The sequence below is a fragment of the Alternaria arborescens genome (assembly GCF_004154835.1).
Source record: "Alternaria arborescens strain FERA 675 chromosome Unknown contig_4, whole genome shotgun sequence".
Classification (NCBI taxonomy): Eukaryota; Fungi; Ascomycota; class Dothideomycetes; order Pleosporales; family Pleosporaceae; genus Alternaria; species Alternaria arborescens.
Genome location: NW_021167859.1, coordinates 100,771 through 124,066, shown reverse-complemented (window position 1 = coordinate 124,066; position 23,296 = coordinate 100,771). Strand labels below are relative to the sequence as shown.

The 23,296-nt window shown below is 51.4% G+C and overlaps 10 protein-coding genes across 10 annotated transcripts; 8 read left to right on the top strand and 2 right to left on the bottom strand.

The window, feature by feature from the left end:
- Nucleotides 1-388: 388 nt before the first annotated feature.
- On the top strand, nucleotides 389-1,210 carry AA0111_g2122 (hypothetical protein; the record flags this gene model as incomplete). Its single annotated transcript, XM_028647859.1, has 1 exon — nucleotides 389-1,210. The coding sequence occupies one exon, from the start codon at nucleotides 389-391 to the stop codon at nucleotides 1,208-1,210; it is 822 nt and encodes a 273-aa protein (XP_028509846.1).
- Nucleotides 1,211-1,850: 640 nt separating this feature from the next.
- On the top strand, nucleotides 1,851-2,731 carry AA0111_g2121 (hypothetical protein; the record flags this gene model as incomplete). Its single annotated transcript, XM_028647858.1, has 2 exons — nucleotides 1,851-2,155; nucleotides 2,239-2,731. 2 exons carry the CDS (start codon nucleotides 1,851-1,853, stop codon nucleotides 2,729-2,731), a joined length of 798 nt encoding a protein of 265 aa, XP_028509847.1.
- A 1,870-nt stretch (nucleotides 2,732-4,601) lies between these two features.
- On the top strand, nucleotides 4,602-5,354 carry AA0111_g2120 (hypothetical protein; the record flags this gene model as incomplete). Its single annotated transcript, XM_028647857.1, has 1 exon — nucleotides 4,602-5,354. One exon carries the CDS (start codon nucleotides 4,602-4,604, stop codon nucleotides 5,352-5,354), a length of 753 nt encoding a protein of 250 aa, XP_028509848.1.
- Nucleotides 5,355-5,787: 433 nt separating this feature from the next.
- AA0111_g2119 (hypothetical protein) lies at nucleotides 5,788-6,176 on the bottom strand (the record flags this gene model as incomplete). Its single annotated transcript, XM_028647855.1, has 2 exons — nucleotides 5,788-5,865; nucleotides 6,090-6,176. The coding sequence occupies 2 exons, from the start codon at nucleotides 6,174-6,176 to the stop codon at nucleotides 5,788-5,790; spliced, it is 165 nt and encodes a 54-aa protein (XP_028510118.1).
- A 1,500-nt stretch (nucleotides 6,177-7,676) lies between these two features.
- AA0111_g2118 (hypothetical protein) lies at nucleotides 7,677-8,147 on the top strand (the record flags this gene model as incomplete). Its single annotated transcript, XM_028647854.1, has 1 exon — nucleotides 7,677-8,147. The coding sequence occupies one exon, from the start codon at nucleotides 7,677-7,679 to the stop codon at nucleotides 8,145-8,147; it is 471 nt and encodes a 156-aa protein (XP_028510117.1).
- Nucleotides 8,148-8,343: 196 nt separating this feature from the next.
- Nucleotides 8,344-9,295, bottom strand: AA0111_g2117 (hypothetical protein; the record flags this gene model as incomplete). Its single annotated transcript, XM_028647853.1, has 3 exons — nucleotides 8,344-8,656; nucleotides 8,712-9,195; nucleotides 9,244-9,295. The coding sequence occupies 3 exons, from the start codon at nucleotides 9,293-9,295 to the stop codon at nucleotides 8,344-8,346; spliced, it is 849 nt and encodes a 282-aa protein (XP_028510114.1).
- A 1,299-nt stretch (nucleotides 9,296-10,594) lies between these two features.
- On the top strand, nucleotides 10,595-12,059 carry AA0111_g2116 (hypothetical protein; the record flags this gene model as incomplete). Its single annotated transcript, XM_028647852.1, has 3 exons — nucleotides 10,595-10,947; nucleotides 11,008-11,470; nucleotides 11,535-12,059. The coding sequence occupies 3 exons, from the start codon at nucleotides 10,595-10,597 to the stop codon at nucleotides 12,057-12,059; spliced, it is 1,341 nt and encodes a 446-aa protein (XP_028510113.1).
- Nucleotides 12,060-12,319: 260 nt separating this feature from the next.
- On the top strand, nucleotides 12,320-14,398 carry AA0111_g2115 (hypothetical protein; the record flags this gene model as incomplete). Its single annotated transcript, XM_028647851.1, has 2 exons — nucleotides 12,320-12,649; nucleotides 12,701-14,398. The coding sequence occupies 2 exons, from the start codon at nucleotides 12,320-12,322 to the stop codon at nucleotides 14,396-14,398; spliced, it is 2,028 nt and encodes a 675-aa protein (XP_028510116.1).
- Nucleotides 14,399-17,332: 2,934 nt separating this feature from the next.
- AA0111_g2114 (hypothetical protein) lies at nucleotides 17,333-18,779 on the top strand (the record flags this gene model as incomplete). The annotated part of the gene is made up of 3 exons (XM_028647850.1): nucleotides 17,333-17,362; nucleotides 17,426-18,044; nucleotides 18,097-18,779. The coding sequence occupies 3 exons, from the start codon at nucleotides 17,333-17,335 to the stop codon at nucleotides 18,777-18,779; spliced, it is 1,332 nt and encodes a 443-aa protein (XP_028510115.1).
- Nucleotides 18,780-21,222: 2,443 nt separating this feature from the next.
- On the top strand, nucleotides 21,223-22,388 carry AA0111_g2113 (hypothetical protein; the record flags this gene model as incomplete). The annotated part of the gene is made up of 3 exons (XM_028647849.1): nucleotides 21,223-21,396; nucleotides 21,447-22,161; nucleotides 22,213-22,388. The coding sequence occupies 3 exons, from the start codon at nucleotides 21,223-21,225 to the stop codon at nucleotides 22,386-22,388; spliced, it is 1,065 nt and encodes a 354-aa protein (XP_028510110.1).
- Nucleotides 22,389-23,296: the final 908 nt, after the last annotated feature.

Sequence of the window (23,296 nt, the reverse complement as noted above, 5' to 3'; positions counted from 1 at the left end):
CCAATCAGTCGATCTTGGAGTCAAAGTTCCGTAACACGACTTTAACATTGCACGGCGGGATGGTGATGAATTAATCTCACGAGTAGATCTGCATGTCAGAAAGGGCTTGCGTCACCCCTCTCTGCCCCCTCGGCTAACGGCATGTGCGTCAACTGGGCTGCTGGGTTAGCCGGCTTTCGTTGTTGGCAGAGGGTTGAGTTTCTGGTTTCTTTCTTACTTGGTTCTCCTCCTAGGTCTCTCCCATGATTCACTTCCTCTCACAATACACTTTTCACGCTGTACTAGGGTCTAGTTACCTATCAGAATCACGATATTGATCTTACTTTGTACCACTCCTGATACCAACTAATCACTACTTTGAACACAAAAGTCCAAGCTGAGCTACATAATGGACGACACCATGTCCCAACGACAGTCTCTAGAACACAAACGGCACCATCACTTTGGCCGCCACCGCAGCGGGAGCTACCTCTCCAGACGCTCCTCCTCCTACTCTGCTACACTCGACACACCACCATCCAACGCACCACCCCGCATCTTCGAAGGCACAGACGCCGTTCACCAGAACCGCAAAGTCGCACTCCAACGCGTCATAGACACCCACCATGCCCTTGAACTTAAACATGGTGATGCCGCACAAACACCAACGAGCACCACTAGCGACCGCCCCACATCATCTTCCTCTTCCATGTCCTCGGACCCTTTTACTATAGACTTTGCCGACATGTCGTTCCCGGACGCCGAAGTCCGCGCTTTTCGCTATTTGCAAAGGAGGTGGGATGCCAACACGTACAGCACGCCCGACCCGGAATTTGCAACTGCGATTGCAGGGCGAAAAGAAAAGTTTGAGGAGACGGCGATCAAGCATTTCTTCAGCCGTGTCGCGCTGTGGGATGCAAGTGCAGAGGAGAAACAAGAAGCGGGTATGACGCGCAGTGTCTTCTTCTTCCGCAACAGGCGGCGGAGGAGGTCGAGGGCAAAGAGCGATGTTAGTCGCATGCTGGGCATACCGGAGAGGGATGACAAGGACAAGGAGGACGAGGCGTTGGAGGCGTTGAAGGAGGTTACTACGAGGGAGGGGCTCGCGCAGTTACTTTGGACGTTGGTGCATACTGATGAGGAGTTGGCGGGATTGAGAGAGGAGTGTATGGGCGCGTTGAAGGAGATGTATCGGGTGACTGTTACGGGGGTGGGGGGTGACGGGTCTTGAGATGGGGATGGGGATGGTTCGGCTTAGGGATATCTATCGTCTTCTGGGCATTTTGAACTTGTTTTTAGAATTGGAGCCTACATTTCATGTTTTTAGTGAATGCATAGAAAAGTTCGCTGTAATAAGGTTGTAGCTTGGACTGAGAATTGAAGCGTACATCATTGTCTGTATTTCCGGGCTGTTGGTGTGAGTCGCTCAAGTACTTTCTGGACACACTTTCAACTTTAGCCTACTAACACAGGTTACTGCGTACATGTTTACAAACTAACCACGGATCTCGGGGCAAGGGGATGGTGCTAGGTGGTGATTCGATGTATGCATCGTGATTCGAGTGTTGAAGAAGCAAATCCAAGGTGCATCGGAAGAGTCATCGTGAACCAGAAAGATACCATAATATGATGCTCGTGGGTACACTAAAGGACGATCTCGGTATGGATCATGGCCCTCGAATGCGATGCGTTGGCACAGTGTGTAGTGACAACAGCGATGGACTCGCGCCAATATCCCAGCAGACCTCCGCACAGATGACATCACAGTCCCTGTCCGACACGTTAGTTCCGCTTCCGATCGGAACCAATTCCATCGTGCATCTGAAGCTCGGGTGAAACACACTTACAAACACAACTACGTTCCACCCATCATGCCTTTCCTCGAACTCGGATACAAACGCCTCCACTACTCAGATCTGAAACCGCAAGATGGAAATGCTCGCGAGACATTCATCTTCATGCACGGGCTGGGCTCTTCGCAGAATTACTACTCTGCGGTAACTCAGAGCCTGGTTGCAAACGGATTCCGTTGCATCACCTTTGACAATACGGGAGCAGGACGATCAACATACACGTTTGTCGAGCAGAGTATTGAGACTCTGGCAGAAGATACTATAGGGGTTTTGGACGTGTTGAAAGTCGAGAAAGCTGTGTTCGTCGGACACAGTATGGGAGGGTACGTCAGCATTAACAACCTATCCGGGCAGAAGCCTTGGAAGACTCGACGCGACGATACCAAGACAACTAACGGGCTTGTAGTATCGTAGGCGCACACCTCGCGGCTGAGCGAAGCGACCGCATCGTAGCAGCTGTGTTGATCGGCCCAGTCTATCCAAACCCAGCCTCAGGCCCTCGCTTCCAAGAACGGATAGAAAACGTGACAAAAAACGGTATGCAACCCATGGCCGACACCATCCCCCAAGCTGCAGTCGGAAAGAAGGCGTCTCCACTTGTCAAAGCAATGATCCGCGAGTTGCTGCTGGCACAGGATCCAGCGGGATATATATCCAACTGCCGAGTCATTGTCAATGCAAAGCCGCCCAGGTACAGCAAGATCAGCGTGCCTGTACTTATTCTCGCTGGTGACGAGGATATGAGTGCGCCGCTCGAAGGGTGTAAGAAGATGTTTGACGAGATGCAGCATGGTGAGAAGAAGTTGGAGGTCATGAAGGGAATTGGGCATTGGCACTGTCTTGAAGCGTTTGACGAGGTCGCGAAATTGATAGAGGGATTTTATCATGAGATACAGTAGATTATCCGTAATGGTTATTTCCGATAAACCGCGGAACGGGGTAGTGGAGAAAGGTTCTGTATCCGTTCCATCGCACAGGCCCCGTTACAGTACCTGCGAACGAGTCAACAGGAGCAGAACACCTGCCATGTCATACCGCCATTTCTGAAATGTTTCGCGGGTGTGCGCAATGTGAACTGTGGGGGAGTGAAGAGGGGTTCATAGAGACACCACGTGCGAGCCGATCTTCTAGACGGCAACCCTAGCGATGGCTAGCGTGGCGGAAGCAAAAGCTGCAGGCTGCAGATGCAGAATCATCTCCGCGTGCGAGTAGAGCGCAGTTGGTGGTGTTGTGCCGCCGCATGACATGGTCATTGGCGGCGTCCCTGGCCCGATCAGCTGCATTGGATGCGGCCTTGGCGCATGCCGCATGAGTTCCACCCTCCAAAGCGTTTGCAGCGGATACATTGTGTAAGCAGTAAGGCAGCGGGCCGAGCATCCACAAGACATTACAACAAACGCACTCACACAGCCGCTTGATTCGTGTACAGTGAGGCAAGAAAAGCTGCTGGAAGATATTTCGGGCTGGCCACCCAGGGTTCTGCGCCTATACCCGCCGCAGCGGGTTTGTGTAATGTGCCCTGCCGACGACGCGCCCCTCTCAGCAATACCCACGATGTCATGCGCGGCGCTTCATTTGGCATCCTTCTCCTCCAGGCTCGACGTTTCCGCGTGCACTTGCCCGAGTCGAGTGTGTGTGATCTTGGCCCGATGTCGCTGGCCTGCCGTTCTTTGATTTGATTCGGTCCTTCCCGCCGTCCGTGCAGCAGGTCCAAGGTTGTGCCGGATCGTCTTGTTGTTAGACGAGGCTGCCACTCGCGTCTATTCGACATGGCTTCGCGCCCTCCTTGCCTTATCACGAGCCAACACAATGATCAGCACGCTAGATTGTGCGTGTGGCAGCCACATCGTCTCTGGCATGTGAAAGCCAACGACATCATAGTCTGCACACACACTCTTTCTGTCTTTGATTCGCCTTTGGCACCTCCCCATGTGTGCGACTCTTGCTGTGACATATTTAGTGCACCTGTCATGCTCCGTCTCGAACGCACGGAAGCTAACCAAGTCGTTCTCCAGTTTAATCGCACCACTAGTCTTTTCACGCTCCTAGCCCACTGCAGGCCCCGGAAATCGAATCCTGGGAGGCGGTGAACTCTCAACCTTTTTTGCGTAGAGCCGCCCACGCGCTTGGCTCAGACTTCGTCGAAGATCGTGCATGCCGTGCGTCTTGCATGGCTGGCAGGGTCTGGGCCAACCAACGGCCAAGATCGACAATTGGGTCGTTTTGAATCTCTTCTTTATATACTAGTCCCTAGTTTCCCTCCTACTGACCGCGGTCGATTCAATAGTCCTCCAGGCGGGTCCCGCGGTTCGTCACTTGACTGACCCAACAACCACTGGCGTCGCATAGCCTGCCTGTGATTCCAGTTTCCGTTCTCCCATATCTCTGGCGTGTGTGCTCCTCGCGAGGAATCCAGATCCGTGAATTTCGGTGTGTTGGCACTGGCTGCTGGTATGGGCTTTTACCCCTTGAGCACAGAACCTTCCTATTTGGATACTGATATCCGATCTAGACGACTACCGAAATTATACACGAACTAAGGCCATATTAACGATTCAATTTTCCTAGAGACAACGATCTCACATCTACGTCACTGTCCTTTTTTCGATCTTTGATAGATCGGCGATGAATCGAACAGACAGTGTTGCGGGTTCCTATCTACCCAAGATACCCAGCCAGGAACCGCTACCAGATCCTACCACCATACGGCACCGCAACAAACCTCACAGAAGCAACGCCCAATCCTTCTCTTCCACTCAGGCTGCGAATATGGAACCGCGGCGACCAGTATCAGAGCAGCGCTCACGACCATTCCACCGGCAACAATCAACCACCTCATCATCAGAAAACTCCAAGAGTCGATCACAGAGCCGTGGCCATGGCTCAAAACCCTCATCGAGGCGAACTTCTTGTACCATTGTGGATCCATCAAGACCGGCGCGTCACTATCGAATGAAGAGCCACCAAACACCTCCCACAGCAACCAGCCAAGACATTGACGACGTCCTCGCCCTACATTTTCGCAGCTGCAGCATCTTCACCAACCCATCCTACCACTCGAATTCCGGTCTACCCAGCCCAACGCTATCCCAAGGTGGCGACGCAACCTTTGGCTTCCCCAGCGCAGCCACGCGTTTCAGTTCCGACAGTCTGCGCGTCGTCGAAGAGACACCCATGCACCGCCGCCAAAGCGAGGACACCATTGCAGAAGAAGAGACCAACACGACTATGCACTGGACCTCGCCATGTACGCGCAAACGCGAGTATGAAAGGATCGACAAGGCCAACAGCGGTCTTCGGGGTTTCTTCCGCAAGGTAACACCGCGATGTGTTTCAGGTCCGCAGGAAAAGTTTTACTCAGACAAGGACCAGTCGGATGCTGGATCTGTGCGACGTTATCGCATGGAGGATCTGGATGACGATGCGCATGTGGATGAGAAGCATGATGCGAGACCCAGGACGAGTCCGATGCCTAGACCAGGGTCGAGACCGGGGATTGCGAAGAGGTGGACGTGTTTCTAGATGAGACGGAGAAGACACACAGAGAGAGAGAGAGAGAGAGAGAGAGAGAGAGAGAGAGAGAGAGAGAGAGAGAGAGCATATTACGCAGCGATGATTTTGGCATATTTTCCGCGGCATTGAAAAGAGGCGTTTGCTATAACGATACCCACGGCATGTTTTCTTGTTTTGCAGGTCTGTTATCGAGGAGAGGAGAATTTGCATTATACCAACCGATACGTCCATAGAGTAGAAGTTCGTCCTTAATTTATAGTTTATTGCATCGATCAAAGAATCCGCGCCGATTTAGTGAATTGGATGTTTTACCTGTGATTCGCAAAGTGCCATGAGTTTAGTACTTGTTTAAAGAACGAATATTCGACACGGAGACATGCTATGAATATGGTGCAATGGATGTGAATTAAGTAATCTGCGTTGATATAATGTTATGTAGTATTTATAACTTGGACTCCTCCTTAACTGTGCCGATCTTGAGTTTGGGTGCGTATTTCTTCAATACGCTCTCATTGTGGTACTGCATATCCGTTAGCGAATCCTTTCGTCACGTTTGATAACGATTCTTGATCTGATATAATCAAGGGTCCAGCTTGCGACCGAGTCCTTGGTAGCGAGAACCTTGGATGTCCGGCGGTACTGAGACCCAGGCGCGCCACAGAAGCAAGCCTTGCGGGGGGACGCGCGCGCGACATGTGTTCCCACTGTTCACTCCCCTCCCTGTACATCCTAGTCAAAACGTACCTTCCAGAACTGCTTACTAGCATCCTTTCCACCCACTCTCTTCAGAATCTTGGCGCCACCTGGGTGCTCGTCGACAAACGAATCCATCTTGTATACATCGCCATCGACTATTATGTACAGTCCCTTCTCAACGGTGTTGTGCTCGGCGACTTGCTTGGTGGTGAGAGACTCGGACACGGTGAGTTTCGTGGATGCGCAACGGCGACTGAGGTTTATCGGCGTTTGAAAAGGCGGGAAGAATGTCGCGTCGGCGATCGCGTCGAGTCTAGGCGGACGATTTGTTGTGTTCGGAAGGCGGAAGAGCTGGTTGGCTCTGGGTATAAAAGTAAAGGAAACACGGAAGGGGAGGAACCTGGGGTTGTATGGGGTACGGTCCAGGGAAGTAGCTCGGGTTGCGGCTCGGTCGTGGATGGCGAGGAGTGTGGAGTGGAGGTATGCCGAGGTTGATGAGGCGCGCTAGGCCTGCGTGTGGTAAGCTGCGTTGCGGGGATCGTGATTGGTGTGCTGGAACGTCACTTTCTCTTGGTGAAATACTTCCCAGCATCCTTGGACTGTCTTTTACTTCTACTGGGACTTCGCAGCGCCCAGTGTTCATGGCTTTCGCAGAGTTCGTCGCCAGAATTCACATCAGTAGTTGACGCAGTGTGCGTTGTTAGCTTTCCTTCGCACATGCTACGCACCTTCAAAGTAGTCGTTATTCTCTGTGGAATCGTTTCTCTGTAAAAACATCTGTTGTCGTCTCATCTCATACCAGGAACCTAGTCAGGTTATCCGTCTCGTATCTACGACCTCAACACTGTTCGTTTGCCGATGACTTGCTGAGCTCAGTCATTCGGCTCCTTCCATCACTTACCAGCCAACATTGATAAGGTACAGCAGATCATTGGGGCCTTTTGTCACTCCTTTCACTTTCTTTCCTACATCTAGATTGATCTCTGGGTCAGTGCGACCGCTCTTGAAAATTGTGGCCCAAGCGCGGCTGCGTCCAAAACTGGTCCTGGTCTGGTTCATCTGCTTCGACACCTCGACTCACTTCCTCAACCGCCTTATATCTTAACAGTATTTCTTCGACAACTCGACATCTGTACATCATCTTACTTCTAAATCACTTCGTCGGTTCTGTGCTGACAAAACGTTCAACGCCTATATCGACAATATAAGACGGAGTCTCGCCTTCTGCAACTGCCAGGCGAGCTTCGTAACAAAATCTTCGAATACGCTCTCACAATCGACGATGGAATCTGTTATCGCGAGGACAAGATCGGTGTGGGCTGGCTTTGTCTTCATCCTCAACAAACGGAACAAGATATCGAGGAACATGCTCAAACTCCAGCTGCGGTTGCCAGCAGTGGAGAGCTCGAGGACGAGGCTCCGGCGCGGAAGCGTCGTAAGCCTACAGAAACTGTTCGGTTCATCAAAAATTCTGTTGTCGCTACCAAAAAGACGAATCGCCTAGCGCAGGTCACAGTGAACGGACATCTCGTCGCCGACCAACTGCAGTTCGTCAACCATCAACCTCGAAGCGAGACTAGGGCATTGGTTATTCGCTACAACGATATCTACATCCTCGACGAACATCGCCATCTCATGGAATTCTTCTATAGTGTCGTCGGCCATAAGAGAGGATGGATTCAGAGGATCGTTAGGCGGGTGCAGTCGGAGACGAAATTGAAAAGGCCCATCAAGGTCAAGTCTCACGAGGCATTGCATTCCCGATTTGTAATCCATGAGTACCTCCCAGAGGTGAGCCTAGATGGGAATGCATTCTTCATGGTTGCAGGAGTCATACAGGAGTTCGGTCGCCAAAATCACTCGTTTTTGAGCCGACTAACCCAAAACGTCATCTATCAACAACTCGTGCGCAGTTCATCGAATAGGTTTGTCAAGCTATCTTCCTATGCCAAGGTATTTCCCTGGGATAAAAAGTTCGACGAGGCTGCTATTCGACGTTATTGCGAGACGAACGACTTTGTACAAAATATTCTACTCCCAACTGCGCCAAACGGCATTGAAGGTCTAGTAGCTATAGCCAAAGAGTGGATCGAGAATGGGTATTAGGTCTTCAGACGAGCGCATCATGTTCCGGCGAGCTATGATCTGATGTGGAAGGTAGCGCAGTGTGTGGAATGCTCTGGGTCTGGTAGCAGACAAGAGGAGATAAGACTGCTTCTTCGAGTATGCTATGTACAGAATACTAAATCTGGGCCAATATGTACATTTGGTCTGACCACACACCACACAACGTGAGCTACATCTATGCTGCAGGACTAGCAACTGAAGTAGTGAGTGAACCGCTCTCAATGTACGTCCCGGAGAAGAACCAGTCCTCCGCACCTGTCCCATCGTTACCCTGGCGGGGAAGACGAAGAACACCAAGATGCCAGTCGGCGCCGTTTGAAGAAGTGCTACTGGAGAACGGTCCAGCAGTCTTAACGAGCGTGTTGTTACCAGTCGAGTGCCAAAAGGTAACTTGGTTGGACGAAAAGTTGATCTCGTAAGCTACGTTGTGCCATTCGTCGGCCTTGAGCTCGACCTTCCACTTGCTCTGGCCACCCACCATCCACTGCCTATTTTGGAATTAGCATGGTTTTCGTACTGGGCTTCGTCGCGTGGTTGTCTTACAGGTTGGTGTTGCTGGTGCCAGACTCTCCGTTGACCCATCCGTACTTCAACTCTGTGAAATGGCTCTCGAAGAAACAGATCTGGTGTTCGTTTGTCGCACTCGGAACATTGGTAGTGGATCTCTTGATCGAGAAATGGTAATATACAGTGCCTTTGTTGATAGCAGCTTTGGTCTGAGGAATGAGCTCCGTCCTCCACATGTCGCTGTTCCACTTGGCTGTGTTGTCGATCGTGATCTTGGCACCTTGCTTGCTGCCAGTGTCCCCAGGATTCTTGTAGTTTGGCGAGAGGTTTACGTATTTGGTGGTAGCGCCCGATCCATGGATGTAGTATTGGTAATCTGGACGAGGAAGAGGCTTTATCAGTGATGTTTGACGTGTAGCCTGAACGTAGTACTCACTGCCTACTTGGTTTGCCCATGACCATTTGTCCAGATCAGAAGAAGACGTCATCTCGTTGAAGCGGCCATCCCAAAGGATCGTGCCTGTCTCTGGTCAGCGACATGTAACATGCGTGGACGAAGCCAACGAACCCGCGGACACGGCGCTCAGGAGCGCATTGACAATAGCTGCCTTTCCAAACATGTTGGTAACTGGGAGCAAAAGAATCGCTGCGTATGGATACGATGAAGATTGATGGTTGAGGCGTTGAAAGTTGAGGCATTCAAGACGCTATATAAAGATCATCCCTAGTAAATGCTCAGAGTACCTCGACCCGAAGATGGAGGCAAGATGTCCGTTTCATGGTTAAGCGCTGCACATCAATATCCGGGAAACAACGTAGGGCTCGCACTTTACTTTGAAAACATACTGAACGTGGACTGCGTGACCACACATCTCAATTAATCTAATTGCACCCGCCGGTATCACATATAGCTGTGGATCTAGTGGCGGCCAACCGGTCCGGCACACATTGCGCCTTGTCTCACCGCGACGCGGGAAATGGCAACCCGGTTCTCGTCACTACGACAGCGGCACATGGTTCGATGCCGGAGATCGAAGGCTTCGTAGAAATGAAGGGACGGCGGGTTTCTTGGTGGAGGAAAGACGATCTCGCAGGGGGTCGAAATTAAGCTACATTAAGCCGAGGCCTACCCCACAATTAGCGCAGGCTTGAAAGCTTAGGACAGCGGTCCTACCAGCTCGTCCTGTGGCAGAAGCTGGACAATAGTTGCTGGATGCGAATGGTTCACAAAGAGGCAGAAACAAGTGCGTTAAGGAAAGGCGTTGACTGCGGCGCGCAATTGCCGATCGTATGCTTCCTCCGTGCCGCCAGGAAACAGGCAGTTACCCGTACGCCAGCCCCTACAACATCTTTCGCTACAAGAAGCCTCGCGATCCTAAGTTTATTGTCTACCACGAATGCACACAACACGCTTCATGCCCCTGTTGTAAGCAAGACCCGAAGGAAATCCCTTTCTTTACGACGCCCGAACACTTTGTCTTCTCTGCCTCATTGCCTAGGTAACATTGCCACGCAGTCGTTCCAGCGTAGCTTGTACCATGAACCTAGACACAAAGTCACAGAAACTGTGGGGCAGTGAATTTGACGTATTCGAATCGCCAGCTGATATAAAAAATATGATATTTCCGTATGTTCCAAAACTCTCCGGACCGAAACAGTGGCATAGGACGATGAGTGTAGAAAGCACATTACAAAGGATGAACAGTAACATCTATGGATAATACTCATGTAACGCTAGCCCATTTGTCGCTAGTACACACTTAGTTCATGCTAGCCCCCTTTTCTGTCAACTGCGCCGCAAAATGGTCAGAACACCCCACACGGTATAGTAACGCGCTTGAGGAACGAGGTGACAAGAGACATCACTCTCGACCGCAGAATGAATACTTTATCTTATTGTCATCGTTTCACCGCTGATCATGAACGTCGATCGATGCATCGCGCTCCACAATGAGATTTTGCGCCACGGCTGGGTTGGCTCAGGTCGCAGCGTAGAGTCTCTCGAATCTTCCTGTCAGACTTGGTTTGATACATTCAGCGATGCAGCTGAGGCCGTTCGTGCTGACCTTTCGCCTGATCTTGTTCAGTTTCTTCAACATGCTCGAGTCATCTGTGATCCAGAGGCGAAAGTTGACCTGTTTTTCTTCTATTGGGTGCAAAATCTTGCTGATCCAGGGTTCGTGTTTGAGCAGGAAGACGATTGGCCAGAAGAGGGCAGGTTCTTGGTACTTTACGCTATGAGCAACTTTACGGGTCACTTCTGTGGGCTAGTGTAAGTTCTACGAGACCACTATATATTCTTGATACACAACGAGCTTACACGTCGCTATAGATATGACCAGGAAACACACCTGTGCATAATCAGTCCGACTATCTACGACACAGACATAATCTTTGAACAGGAAGTTTGGTATCCGTTGGAAACTGCGTTGGAGTTTTGGTTGAGCCAAATTCGCAAGGGAAGAATTGCTACTCCGCCAAAAGTCCCGCATAAGAATTACGTCTACGAGCGCTTCGATCCCTGGGAGTTTATCCCATATAACGACACAATGCTGGAGGAGAACATCGACGCTTTCAATCGCCTTGTAGAGTCCATCGAAGCCCGCATGCCTCCAACGGCCTCCACCACAGAAGTTGCAGAGGCTGTACATGGACTAGTCGACAGCAGCGTACTTCAAGCTACAGAACTTCCCCAAAGATTCGCTTACGAATTTTTCCGTCGTACACGACGTCCACGCTTCCAAATGATCGCTCCCGGTCTCGAAGTGCTCACTGACTCTGCATTGTTTGACCAGGTAGGTTGTGACTGTGCCGAATGTATGTGACAAATACACTGACTTCGTGCCTTCACGTCTGCAGCCGTTCCACTCTTATATTTCTTCTTCTACTTCTGAAATTCCTCCCATCCTGCTTTTCCGCTCCAAGTCAGATTATACTGACGAGACAACGCTCAATACTCACACCGGTGAGCGCATAGCCCAGCTCTTTCCATTATTCAGCGACACCACAACATATCCCGCAGGCCTGTACTTGCGTCCGACTTCTGCGATAAAATCCGAGGATGAGTGTTTGTTTATTTTGCCCTTTGGTATTGGGGCGAACGGGTATGCAAGGAAGAGTGATGGCAGCAGGTTTGGACGACGTAAGACTGGAGGAGATAGTCACGTGGATTTATATCGTCCAGGTCATCAGCCGCTCGAGAAACATCACGAGCAGAGTCTTGTCAACGTGCTGAAGAATTGGAGGGGTATGGTAGAGAGGGGCGAGTGGCAGATTGATGAGAATGGGGTTGCAGGCGGAATGGATGTATGGAGAGAGGCAGATAGCGAAGAGAAGTGGGAGGCATATGTGATACCGAGGGCTGTGGAGGGAGTAGAGGGGTAGATGAATGAACAAAGAGTTGATTAGATCTTGGGCCAGTATGGAAAGCTGCAGTGCGAAAGTGGGTGACGGAGGGCCTACGAGTGGTGGAGGAGATGGTGAATTGCGCTAACCGCATGTGACGATAGTCTTGGCAGTCGCGCGGTCCTCAACGCGCCTGCGCCAAAGATTCCAGACATCAACCCCAGCTTTCCGCGCCCGCTACATCACGACCCAAAGCGCATCGATCGACGCGGCGCCTCTGTCGCATTACCCCAGCAATCATGTATGGCATGAATCAGGCCTACGGGCATGCTCCCGACCCGAGTGCGCAGGTGCCGAATCATCTGCTTGCCCATGTGCACCTGATATCCTCGTACCGCTTCCCTACCCTACCAGGTCTTCAAGCTCCCCAGGCCCTCGAGTACCTGATCAAAGGCCCGCAAATCGTGCGCGACACGTCGCCCGTCGCGTGGACCTTCCTTTCAGCACCTCCCCAAGATGGCACTGTCATCCTCACATGGCAGCCCCCGCGCATGGGCACCATGTTCGCCTCAGACGGAATGGTGTGGGCTGACGCCGAAACTGCATACGATATGAACGTACGCGGATATGTACGTATCTAGAGGACACGATGCCCGCTTCAATGACCTAACATATCATAGACTCTCCAGGTCCTTGTGCACAACAGTGGATACCACTACCCTCACGAACCATACGCCATGCATGCGCGCCATCGTTATCGAATTGCTGCAGGCCCGGGTACTATCGATCCCAATCTCTGGCTTGTGCACTACAAGCCGGCAGATCCACAGAGCAGAATGCCTGCCTCGCAGATACCCATTCCACGAGAAGTCCAGGCCCAGATACAGATGCGCGCTCAACTACAGCAAGCCGGGCCATTGATGCGCAAGGAGTTCATGTTGGTCGATCAAGCCAATTGGCCAAAGGTCGAATTCGGACAACAAGCCATGAGAGGCCCGCAGCCCTACTACAACCCCATGCAACCAGGCCGACCATATCCTGCGCAACCGCCGCCAGCCAAACGCCAGCGCTTGCCGACTCAGCCTCAACCTCGCCAACCCGCTGCAGGTACACTAGCACCAGACAACACACTCGAGGAAGAAGAGAATGCGACACAAGATGCCTTCGACTTCCTGACCCCGCGCGAGATTAGCTTGTCGCGTTACAAGCAGCATCACGAGTGGATGGAAGAGATCTTCTCGTCACCTTATGCCGTCGGGAAGATTGCACCTATCGATCTAGGACTGGGCCTCATGGGCGAGCTCGCCCCGCTTACTGCAGGCATTCTCGATGTTCCAGGAGCTGAGAACGTGGAGCCGGGCAAAGAGAACTACCAGGTCAAGAACTACTACAAGCTGGATGCGGAACAACTCAAGGACTTTGAGAAGCGTGTATCAGAGTATACAAAGAACGAGCAGGCCGAGATTGACAAGATGAAGGCCGACCACGCGAAGAAAGTGGCACAATTGAAGCGCACCAGAACGTACATCAAGGCCGAACGACGACTACGAGATCTTTCCCGCTCTACCGAGAGCGACGGCGAGGACGCAAACCCAGTCGAAGGAGTCGTGCAAGATTTGGAGAAGACGCTTGGAGTTACATTCGACGCGAAAAAGGCGGTCGTCTGTGTAGACAAGGGTGGATTCATTGAGCCGCAAGCACCCTCTCCTCCAAAGGCACAGATGAACGGCAACGGAGCCCAACAGGAAGCAAACGGAACATCGAATGGCATGAACAACCAAGGAACAATGGAGGAGAACTCTGCCGCGGGTCTGTTGGACCAGTATGGATCGGGGTCACTGAACGGCACACCCATCGGCAATATGTCATTACCTAGGTTATCACAGCCACCGAGTCAATCGCAGTCTGCCACCGGTACACCCAATGCGCCTCACGGCAACATGAACCAGACATCCACATTCGATCAGCAGGACACAAGTCTCGACGTAGGAGCCGACCTCCTAGATCTGGACGTAGAGATGTCTGGAATGACCGGCTCAGGGGAGAAGACTGATGATTGGACGATGAACGATCAATCTGGCAATGCACAACAGTCGACCGGCAGCGTTCAACAGCCCAACATGAACAACAACAACCAGCGCACAAACAACGTCGGCGGCATGTCCTCGTCCAACATCGAAGCCGACGCAGGTAGCATGTTCGACACAGCCGACTTTGGCAGTTTTGACAATATCGATAGTGCTGGAGACGCTTTGGCGGATTATGGGCACGATGACAACTTGGGCCTGGATCTTGTTGACGATTCGGCTTTTGGCGATGCATTCCATGCGACGGAAATGCATCATGATGAGGCTGGAGAAGGGGACCAGAATGCGTAGTATGCAGGTTTGGACCTGGATCTAGATGGCCTGGATTTGGATTGATTTGTCTCACGCTCCAAAGTGTTGGAATTTCTCATTCTTGGGGTGGGAAGGAGGGGGGGCTGTACTATTACGGTGTCGTTGTTTTCTTTTTTGTATGACTGGGAGTCGAGGGCGTTACCATGTCAATGGTTTACGACGAGTATCTACCTTTTTTATCATCGTAAACTTACGTGTTCAGAGAGACTCTGTCTCTTGCAGTTTTTTTTTCAATTAGATTGTGGCGTCTGCCATGTTCGAATTTGAATAGGAAGGTGTTGCAACTATGGCCGATTACTCAACGGTCGAGATTGTGGAAAAGTGTGTTGCAATATTGTAATGTTCACGTCACGACTAGCATGGTGTATACCTTGTTTCTCTTGATATTCGTGCTCAGCTGTCCAACACAAGATCCGCTACTTCAATGAGAGAATTGCACCCTCTTCTGCAGTCGATATGCCGTGGGGTTTTGATCAGGAGAGCTCCCTTGCGTCGAAGTCATTCCTAGTGTGAATGAGTGTATACGACTTGAATATCGCCTCATTCAGCAGAGGTAGCTCACCTTAGTAAAGACCTCGCCGTCTGTGGGTGTCTACTATGCTGTTGATTTTGGACAAAGTCAAAAATAAAAACCGCTGTCACGCCATCATCATTAGATCCTCGAGAGCTCATCATAAGCTGTTGTCTGGCTCATTGGTTACTGCGGTTAGAGAGTCACGTCAATTCCTGAGTAATGTTTACAACATCACCTCTTCCGCATGCCGATGTAGACACGCGTAAGTATTGGCTAGGTTTTGTCTATAATGCTGAGAGACGTTGACGTCAGCAGCTATATCCTCCCATAGCAACATGGTAGGCGACCTTCGAAACTCAGCTTCTATCCACGATTACACTGTCTTCGGCTCCATATGTCCAGAGTTTCCCGGCTTCTCCACAAAAGACACTTTGGTCTGCGGGATGATGCGCTATATGGCGGTAATGTAACGTCGCGATTCTCTTGGGAGACTATCCCTACAAGTGTGTACATTGTTCGTCCTCGGAGTGGCGATGTTCAGTGCCGATACGCTGCTCGTGTTCACGTGCAACATGTTCGTCTTCTTGAGCGGGAGCATGAAGATTCACGATGGATCTCTAGACGCTCGAGAGTGCGTGTCCGTTTCGGAATTTGTGTGATACTCGGGTTTCCAGAACGCCATTGGTAAGAAAAAGGGAGATGGAAAAGACAACCAAGATACAGACAATTCACGTGGCAGCATTGATGGTAGCGCTAGAAGACCGGATGCGAATGGGGAACTGCGCAGTATGGATGAGACTATTGTGGGAGCGTATCTGCAGGAGTTACATTAGTTGCTCGTTGATGTAAGGCTCTCCATTCCTCAGGGATCGCAACCATGCATCACGGCCTCTGCTAACCGGATTGTACCAGGCCAACGACAATGTTATTACTCCTGAGAACGCTCCGGGTTTCTCGATTGAGGCATCATGCGCGAAGATAACGCCAGCGACTGCGAGCACGCTACCTAAAATCCTCAATAGTGGGTTTGAGCAGCTGCCGCATGCTACGATGGGGCAAGGCGGGCGGAGTAAAATGACAATGGCGTTGAAGGCGTATCTCGAATCCTGAGTCAGGATTAGTAACCCTCGAGTTCGGACGAGGCGTGGTAGTGGAAATGTGTTCTTCCTGATTTGCGTAGGTTTTTTGGGAACGCTTGCCCAGATGGTTCTGCCGTTCTACCCCAGACGCGCAACGACACCATATGCAATCAAGCATTGGCGACGTTCCGTATGCCACGATGCACAAGACTTTTGTTACCGCCCATTTTGAAACGCCACTCTATCGCAAACTCATGATCTGGCAAATTACCATGCGTTTCGGCGACCCCTGACTTGGCTCAGGGGGCGCCGTCTCGGTTAAAGCGGCCCTCCACATCAGCGTACCAAGACCGCGAGACGTTCTTCCGCGTGCTTGATTCTACGAGGCGTAAGCTAGTGCGACGCCTACATGCGGCGATGAATCGTCTTTTCGGTATCGTGATCCGACTACACGGACCTTACGATTACGGGTATTCGTGATGCCCCGTATTGTGGTTCGTGACTATAGGTCGATGCTGATGATGTAGTTTAGAGAGAAGACTGGTTCCGAGGGACATTGAGATCCGCCAAGTCTAGCCGTAATGGCTGTGACACCACCCGAGGGGGTGGGGAATTTCAGTTTTAGGGAACCATGGTCAGGAGAGCGCTACGCGATGGAGTTGTGGTAAAGGCCAGAGGAGCAGCCTCGGAGTCTCTTAGCGCAGAATGCACCGTTTCTCTTGATGCTTCATCTGCCCGGGCACACGACATGAGCACCAACCTCGTAGCGGCTTAGGAGTGATCTGCTTGGTAGAGTCCTGCCATTACATTCAAGCATTTCCTGGGGTGTTTTGCCGCGCCCGCAAACCACTGAAGGCATGGGCAGGGAGAGTGCTAAAGTGACCTTCCCGATAGCCTCTCTTGGCATCATCCAAGCGTCCGCCATCTGCCCAGTGAGCCGCGTCTATCTGCAGGGCGCGCGTTCCTGAAAAGATGTAGCCCCCACCGGTAGGGCCAGGGTCGTCGAGCCCATGGACTAAGTGCGGGTTTACATTTACACTTGCCTTCTGTCCTTCTGCTCCCCTCTTTGCCGTTGTCGACCTTGGCCTTTTTGCTGCAGGCGATTCATCATTACGAGCGCCGTCTTTCTCTGCTTTCTTGGTACCCGTCTTTGTCGGAATTCGGCACCATCGGAATACGAAGCCACCTGGGCACTGCATCAGCAAGCCATTCCAAGCCACGGCGATGCGCCTGGCCACACAACATAGTTCTTAGATCCTCACATTCCTTGAATAGTAGACTTCTCTTTGGCTTTTTGCACACTCCTTCCATATTCGCACAATGCCTCCTCGCGACGCCAACTGGATAGATGTAAGTCGTACTCGCTGCCACAGCCACAACTGTGAGACTTGGGGCTGACAGTCTGTCCTACAGGGCCTCAGAGGTATCGCCTCCTTCATGGTGGTATGCGGTCACCTATGTACTGCCTTTGTACCATGGCTACACCAGCCCGCCCAAGATGCCAAAACCGCGCCGCACCTCTTCCAACTACCCTTCTTCCGTCTCGCCGTCGGAGGCCGTAGCGCCGTAGCCTTATTCTTCCTCGTAACCGGATACGTCAACTCAATTGGACCTATTGGCAAGTCGCGTCAGGGAAACCATGATGCGGCATTCCACGGCATTGCACGAAGTGCGCTGGCGCGCTCAGGAAGGCTGATTCTCCCCACCATGGCTGCGACAATCGTTACGTGGTTCATGGCGAATACGAACGCATACCATATGACCAAGCATGTCGATGCGCAGTGGATACGGCAGGGTTGGCACCGACAGGAGCCCACGTTGTGGATGGCCTTCAAGTCGCTCTTCAGGGCGCAAACCGAGACTTGGACAACTGGCTGGGACGAGTACGATGGCACACAATGGACACTGCATTTGTTCTTGGAGGGCGCGTTCTTGGTCTACACAACCATGCTTGCTACAATTCTGGTCCGACCAAAAGCACGTTTCATTGTGTACGGAGTCATGTACGCCTACTTCTGGCAAGTTGGCAAAGGTGTGTATATCCGGAACTGGTTGGGGAGCAGCGCAGTTGCTAACTACAGTAGACCTTACAGTTGGCTCCATCAAAGGCCTCAACATCGTCACAGGCATGTTCGTAGCCGAGTTACATAACCACTACAAGGACGCCGCCACTTCTGTCCTACCCGCACCCATCCCCGCACTTATGATAGTCTGTGGCATGTTCATGGCGGGATTCCCTCAAGATTCGGCCAACAACACACGCTGGTCGCACACAATGGCGACAATCATGCACAGTCTGACAGCCGACAAGACGGACATCCGACGATACTGGGACCACCTCGGCGCTGCCTTCGTCCTCCTCGGAATCTTCTTCTCGCGAAACGCCCGTAAACTCCTCACATCACCTGTTTTCAACTTCCTCGGTCGCGTCAGTTTCCCCGTGTACTTGCTGCACAACACATTCATCAAGTCTGTGCTTACCTGGATGATCTACCTGCCATCTGCAATGAACCCGCCCAGGAACGAAAAGGGAGAGCAACAGGACCTCCAGCGTGGATCGACGACACATATCCTCATTGCGATTGCGGTTTTCTACTACATCCTTTACCGGAGTGCAGCACTCTGGGTTAAGCATGTTGACCCAATATTCGCGACCATGGTCAACGCAGCCACAAAATGGGCATATGGCGAGCCCCAACAGAAGGAGAGTCGCCCGATACTAGGGAACGGGAACGCGACGACTGACAAGAGCGTCCTCCCTTCATAGAGCAGACACCCTGCTGCTCTTTCTTCACTTCATTCTTGTTGATCACTTTCGGAGCTGGAGTCGTCTCCTCCTATCACTATATCCGATGATTTTTTTTAGTTTCATATCATCTCATATGTTTCCAAATGCATCTTCCATATTGCATGTGCTGTGTTTTTTGAGCGAGCGACCATGGTATGCCAGCTTGGACGTTTTGGAGTATGCAGAGGACATGCTTGTCTTGTGAGAGGAATCTTTATTTTTTCGAAAAGGGTCAAGGAGTAAGACAAATACTTTGGTAGATTAAATGAACACATGAAATCTCATTTTTTGGACTCGATATGCCACTCGAGGGCTTCTTTTTGAGATGTTCGAGATCGCTTGGTATCCGCTACATGATGGTTCTGCCCTACGCTTTTGGAATCAGAACCACGTAGTATCCGCCTAATGTCGTTAATGTTGAGCTTCGTGAATGGAAAGAAACCCAAGTCTCCGCCGAACCATGTCCCGAATCTATAGCAACTTTGGTCCATAAAAGTATAATTCTGCGTTTTCTATCTTCTACATCATTGTGGAAGTGATTTGAGGAAGAAGAAAAGGGTCAGAGAGAAAGTTTATGTACACTTGGTAGTTGGCGCTAGTGCGTTTTTGTGTTGGTGCCGAAGGGGTTAGCTGGAGCGTGTCATGCTTCAACCCTTAGGAGACATACTTCGAGCGGAGAGGCATGGGGTTTGGCGACGACAAGGGGTGAAGGGGCGGTCATAGGTGTATCTGTGTTTTGACATACTAGATACACCACCATGTCTATTTCGCTGTCGCCTTGCTGATATTCTGTGAATACCTCCTGGGTACCTTATAAGAAGAAGGCATTACTCTAAGCGACTTCAAGCTGTATGCGGTAAATCGAAGTCACATCCAAGTTCTACAGGTCGAGTCATTGCGCTAAGAAGGTCTTCAAGTAGGCCAGATAAATGACCCATCGGCGCTTAAGTACCTGGAAAGCCATGTGTGGCGCGGTAACAGGACCATAGCACGGGGATGCGGCGTGGTAGTCGAACAGTATATATAGGCCATGTTAACTGTGCCTCTTCAGGGCGAGCAAAGACACGACCACAAAATAGACCAACAACAAGGTTTTGCCCTGGAGCAACTGTTTTGCGATGGGTCCAATAGAGTCAGAATAATGTCAAAGAGACACTGTCTGATTGAGGGCCTAAATGGGCTGTGCATCGCTTGGTCACCAATACCTTTTGCGCGATGAGGGAATTGATGCTCACCGGCGGACTGCAAAGAGATTTCACGCGACGATAGGGAATACGCGGGGTTTAACGATGGCTGCCGGCGATATAATGGCGCAGCCAAATACCTCACGAGCGATTCATTGACCGGTGCGGACCGGAGTATGAACGCACGCAATGCGAAGACAACATGCGCTGAGGACATACGCCGAGTACGCAGTACCGCCATGGCGCCTCGCTTGCAGGATACCTAGGTAGACAGCTGGGCGATTTACACAACGAAGCCGCACAAAAGACAGAAGGAACAGTCTGCGACTGTGCCGTGAAGAACAAATAGCCTCCACCAACTCCCGACTGCGATGCCTCACAAAGATTCCGTGCCGTCGCGCTTACACGTCGGAAATAACTCACATCGGAAAAGCACCAATTCACCAGCCTCGTTAAGGCCTCTCGAACCAACCCGTATTAGCCATATCCGCAGCCGAGCATTCGCCACAAAAATCCACCTACAGGGCTGAATCCTATCCCCGGAGACACGTTGCCCGATCCATGAGGCGCGTGATATTGCCGAGATGGCTGAATTGGTTGGCTTATCGAACGGCCAAATCGCTGACGTCGGACATCTTGGGCGTGCGCTCTGTATGGCCCGTTTACATATATCGAGTGTGCCTTGAGGGTGATTTGCACGTCACGAGTAGACTGGTAGGGTGTGCACTGGGCTTGGGTCCCGACTTAGCCGAGTGCGGGAGGCCTTGGACATGGTGTTGTGTGTGACGTGAGTTCTCGAACGATATCGCGCAACAAATTTCAGAAATGCGCGCTGCGAATGTATGCGATCAATGGAGGTGAAATCACCTGTCGCTCGATATAGAGAAACCTGGTAAGCCTTGTATCAGGTAATAATGGAATGCGCATTCCTTCCTGTCAGCAACACTGTCTTTCTCGTTGCTTGCGGTGGTGAGACCAGAAGCGTGGCACAGCCCCAAGAAGTGGCCAGACACTAGTGTACAGGGGCCAGGGATCGAGCTAAGCTAGCTTCCCCGCTCACAAGATGCATGGTCTTGTGAATGTGCAGTTGCCGTGGTGCATATAAGCCAACTACACCCCGACGCCTGTAAACAATGTCACACACGCATTCCTCTACGATCGCCGAGTCTACATCTTCTTCATCGAGACCTATTCTACACGATAACAATTCAACTAACGAACAACGTGCTACCGCGACTATGAGCGATATCAACGGAAAGGCGCCTGTCAATGGCAGTAATGGGGCACAGCGTGGTGATGAGCCGATTATCAAGGTTCAACCTCCCCGACGAGAGGATCTTCAGCCCAGCTATGCGAGGGTTATCCAGCCTGATGATGCCGACGCTGATACGAATGGATGGTACGGTGGTATGGTAAGTTGAGCAGACATCCTATATCCTGGGTGCCATTCTCACATAAGTAGATCAACACGCTAGGTGGCTGCATCGGTACTCTTGGTGCCATCCCATGCTGTATCGTATGCCCCAACCCCTACAAGCCAGTCAACCAAGGAAACGTCGGTCTTGTCACCAAATTCGGCCGATTCGCTCGCGCTGTCGATCCTGGTCTCGTCTACGTGAACCCACTATCCGAGCAACTCGTTCAAGTCGACATCAAGATCCAGATCGTCGAAGTCCCCAAGCAAGTCTGCATGACAAAGGACAACGTCTCCTTGCAATTGACATCTGTCATCTACTACCGCATTACTTCGCCTCACAAGGCCGCTTTCTCCATTTCCAACATCCGCCAGGCGCTCGTTGAGCGTACGCAGACGACGCTTCGCCATGTTGTTGGTGCGCGTGTGCTCCAGGATGTAATTGAGCGTCGTGAGGAGATTGCTCAGTCGATCCGTGAGATTATCGAGGAGACGGCTCTCGGATGGGGTGTCGAGGTTGAGTCCATGCTTGTCAAGGACATCATCTTTAGCCAGGATCTTCAGGATTCGCTTTCCATGGCTGCACAGAGCAAGCGTACCGGAGAAGCCAAGGTTATTGCTGCACGCGCCGAGGTCGAGGCCGCCAAGTTGATGCGTCAAGCTGCCGACATTCTGTCTTCCGCTCCAGCTATGCAGATCAGATACCTCGAAGCCATGCAAGCCATGGCCAAGAGTGCGAACAGCAAGGTCATCTTCTTACCAGGTTAGTTTACTTCTACAGAATACATATAAAACATTTACTGACTTGATAAAGCACAAAACCAAACTGTCCAAAGCGCCCTCGCTCAGGCCGACTCCTACGGCGAAGGCCCAAGTTCCCACGGCGCCAGCAACCCAATGGGTGTCCAGAGTTCCGCAGCACAGGAGTACGGCGGTAACAGCCATGGTTTCCAGAGCGCTATCAACTCGCATGTTATCGAGAACATGTAAAGCAACAGCTTGAAGACTCTGGATGATGCTCAGCTCGCCACGGCTCTTACGACAGACCTTTCGAAGATGTGATGAAGACCTTCAGACTCCTGTATAGGGGTGTGTGTCTTTACCCGCTGCTTCTTTGTATCTCTATTACTATTCTTGTTTCTGTTTTGGTATACGACTACTACGGACGAGATGATGGGCGAGTCTAGATTGACATGAGGGAGTTTCTTTGGTTTTTGCAATTGTTTTGATACCCTCTTCTTGGTAGTTGGTCATTATCGGTTCACTCGCTTGTTGCTCTGATAGACAGTTTTATGATAATGATAATGCCACTTCACAAATTTCTGAACAATGCGTTATTTTGATTTTTGGCAGTAGTGAGGTTGAGAATGGTGGCGGAACCGTTTTGTACCCTTTCAGGACACTCCGTCGTAGCATCTTACCTAGGTAGGTAACTGGATGATCGCCTGCTTCTCTGCTAACGCCACACCAAGCTCTCACCGGTCAGCTTTTACGTGCATATCATGTAACCAATCCAGAGTCAGCACGTCGCTTGGATTTGGCGGTAGGCACCTACGAGGCTGAATCGCTAAGCCCCGCTTTCCGCTCACATGTGCGAAGACTACTTGTCCTATCCATCAGCTTGAAGATTTGCCGACCTTCTTCCTCATTTCGCTCTTACGACTATCATTGTACCTCTTCGCTTGCGGACGTCCCGACGCTCCTTCCGATGGAAGCCCTCTCAGGGGCTGCCAGCGGCATAGCCGTGGTTTCGCTGACGATACAACTCATACAGTCCGTCGCACTCGTACGAGAGTTCATAAAAGATGTCAAAGGCGCGTCGAAAGAGTTCCATCGGCTCGCCGGCAAATTGGAGCTGCTCAACGCCTTGTTAGAGGACGCGCATAAGGTTCTGGAGC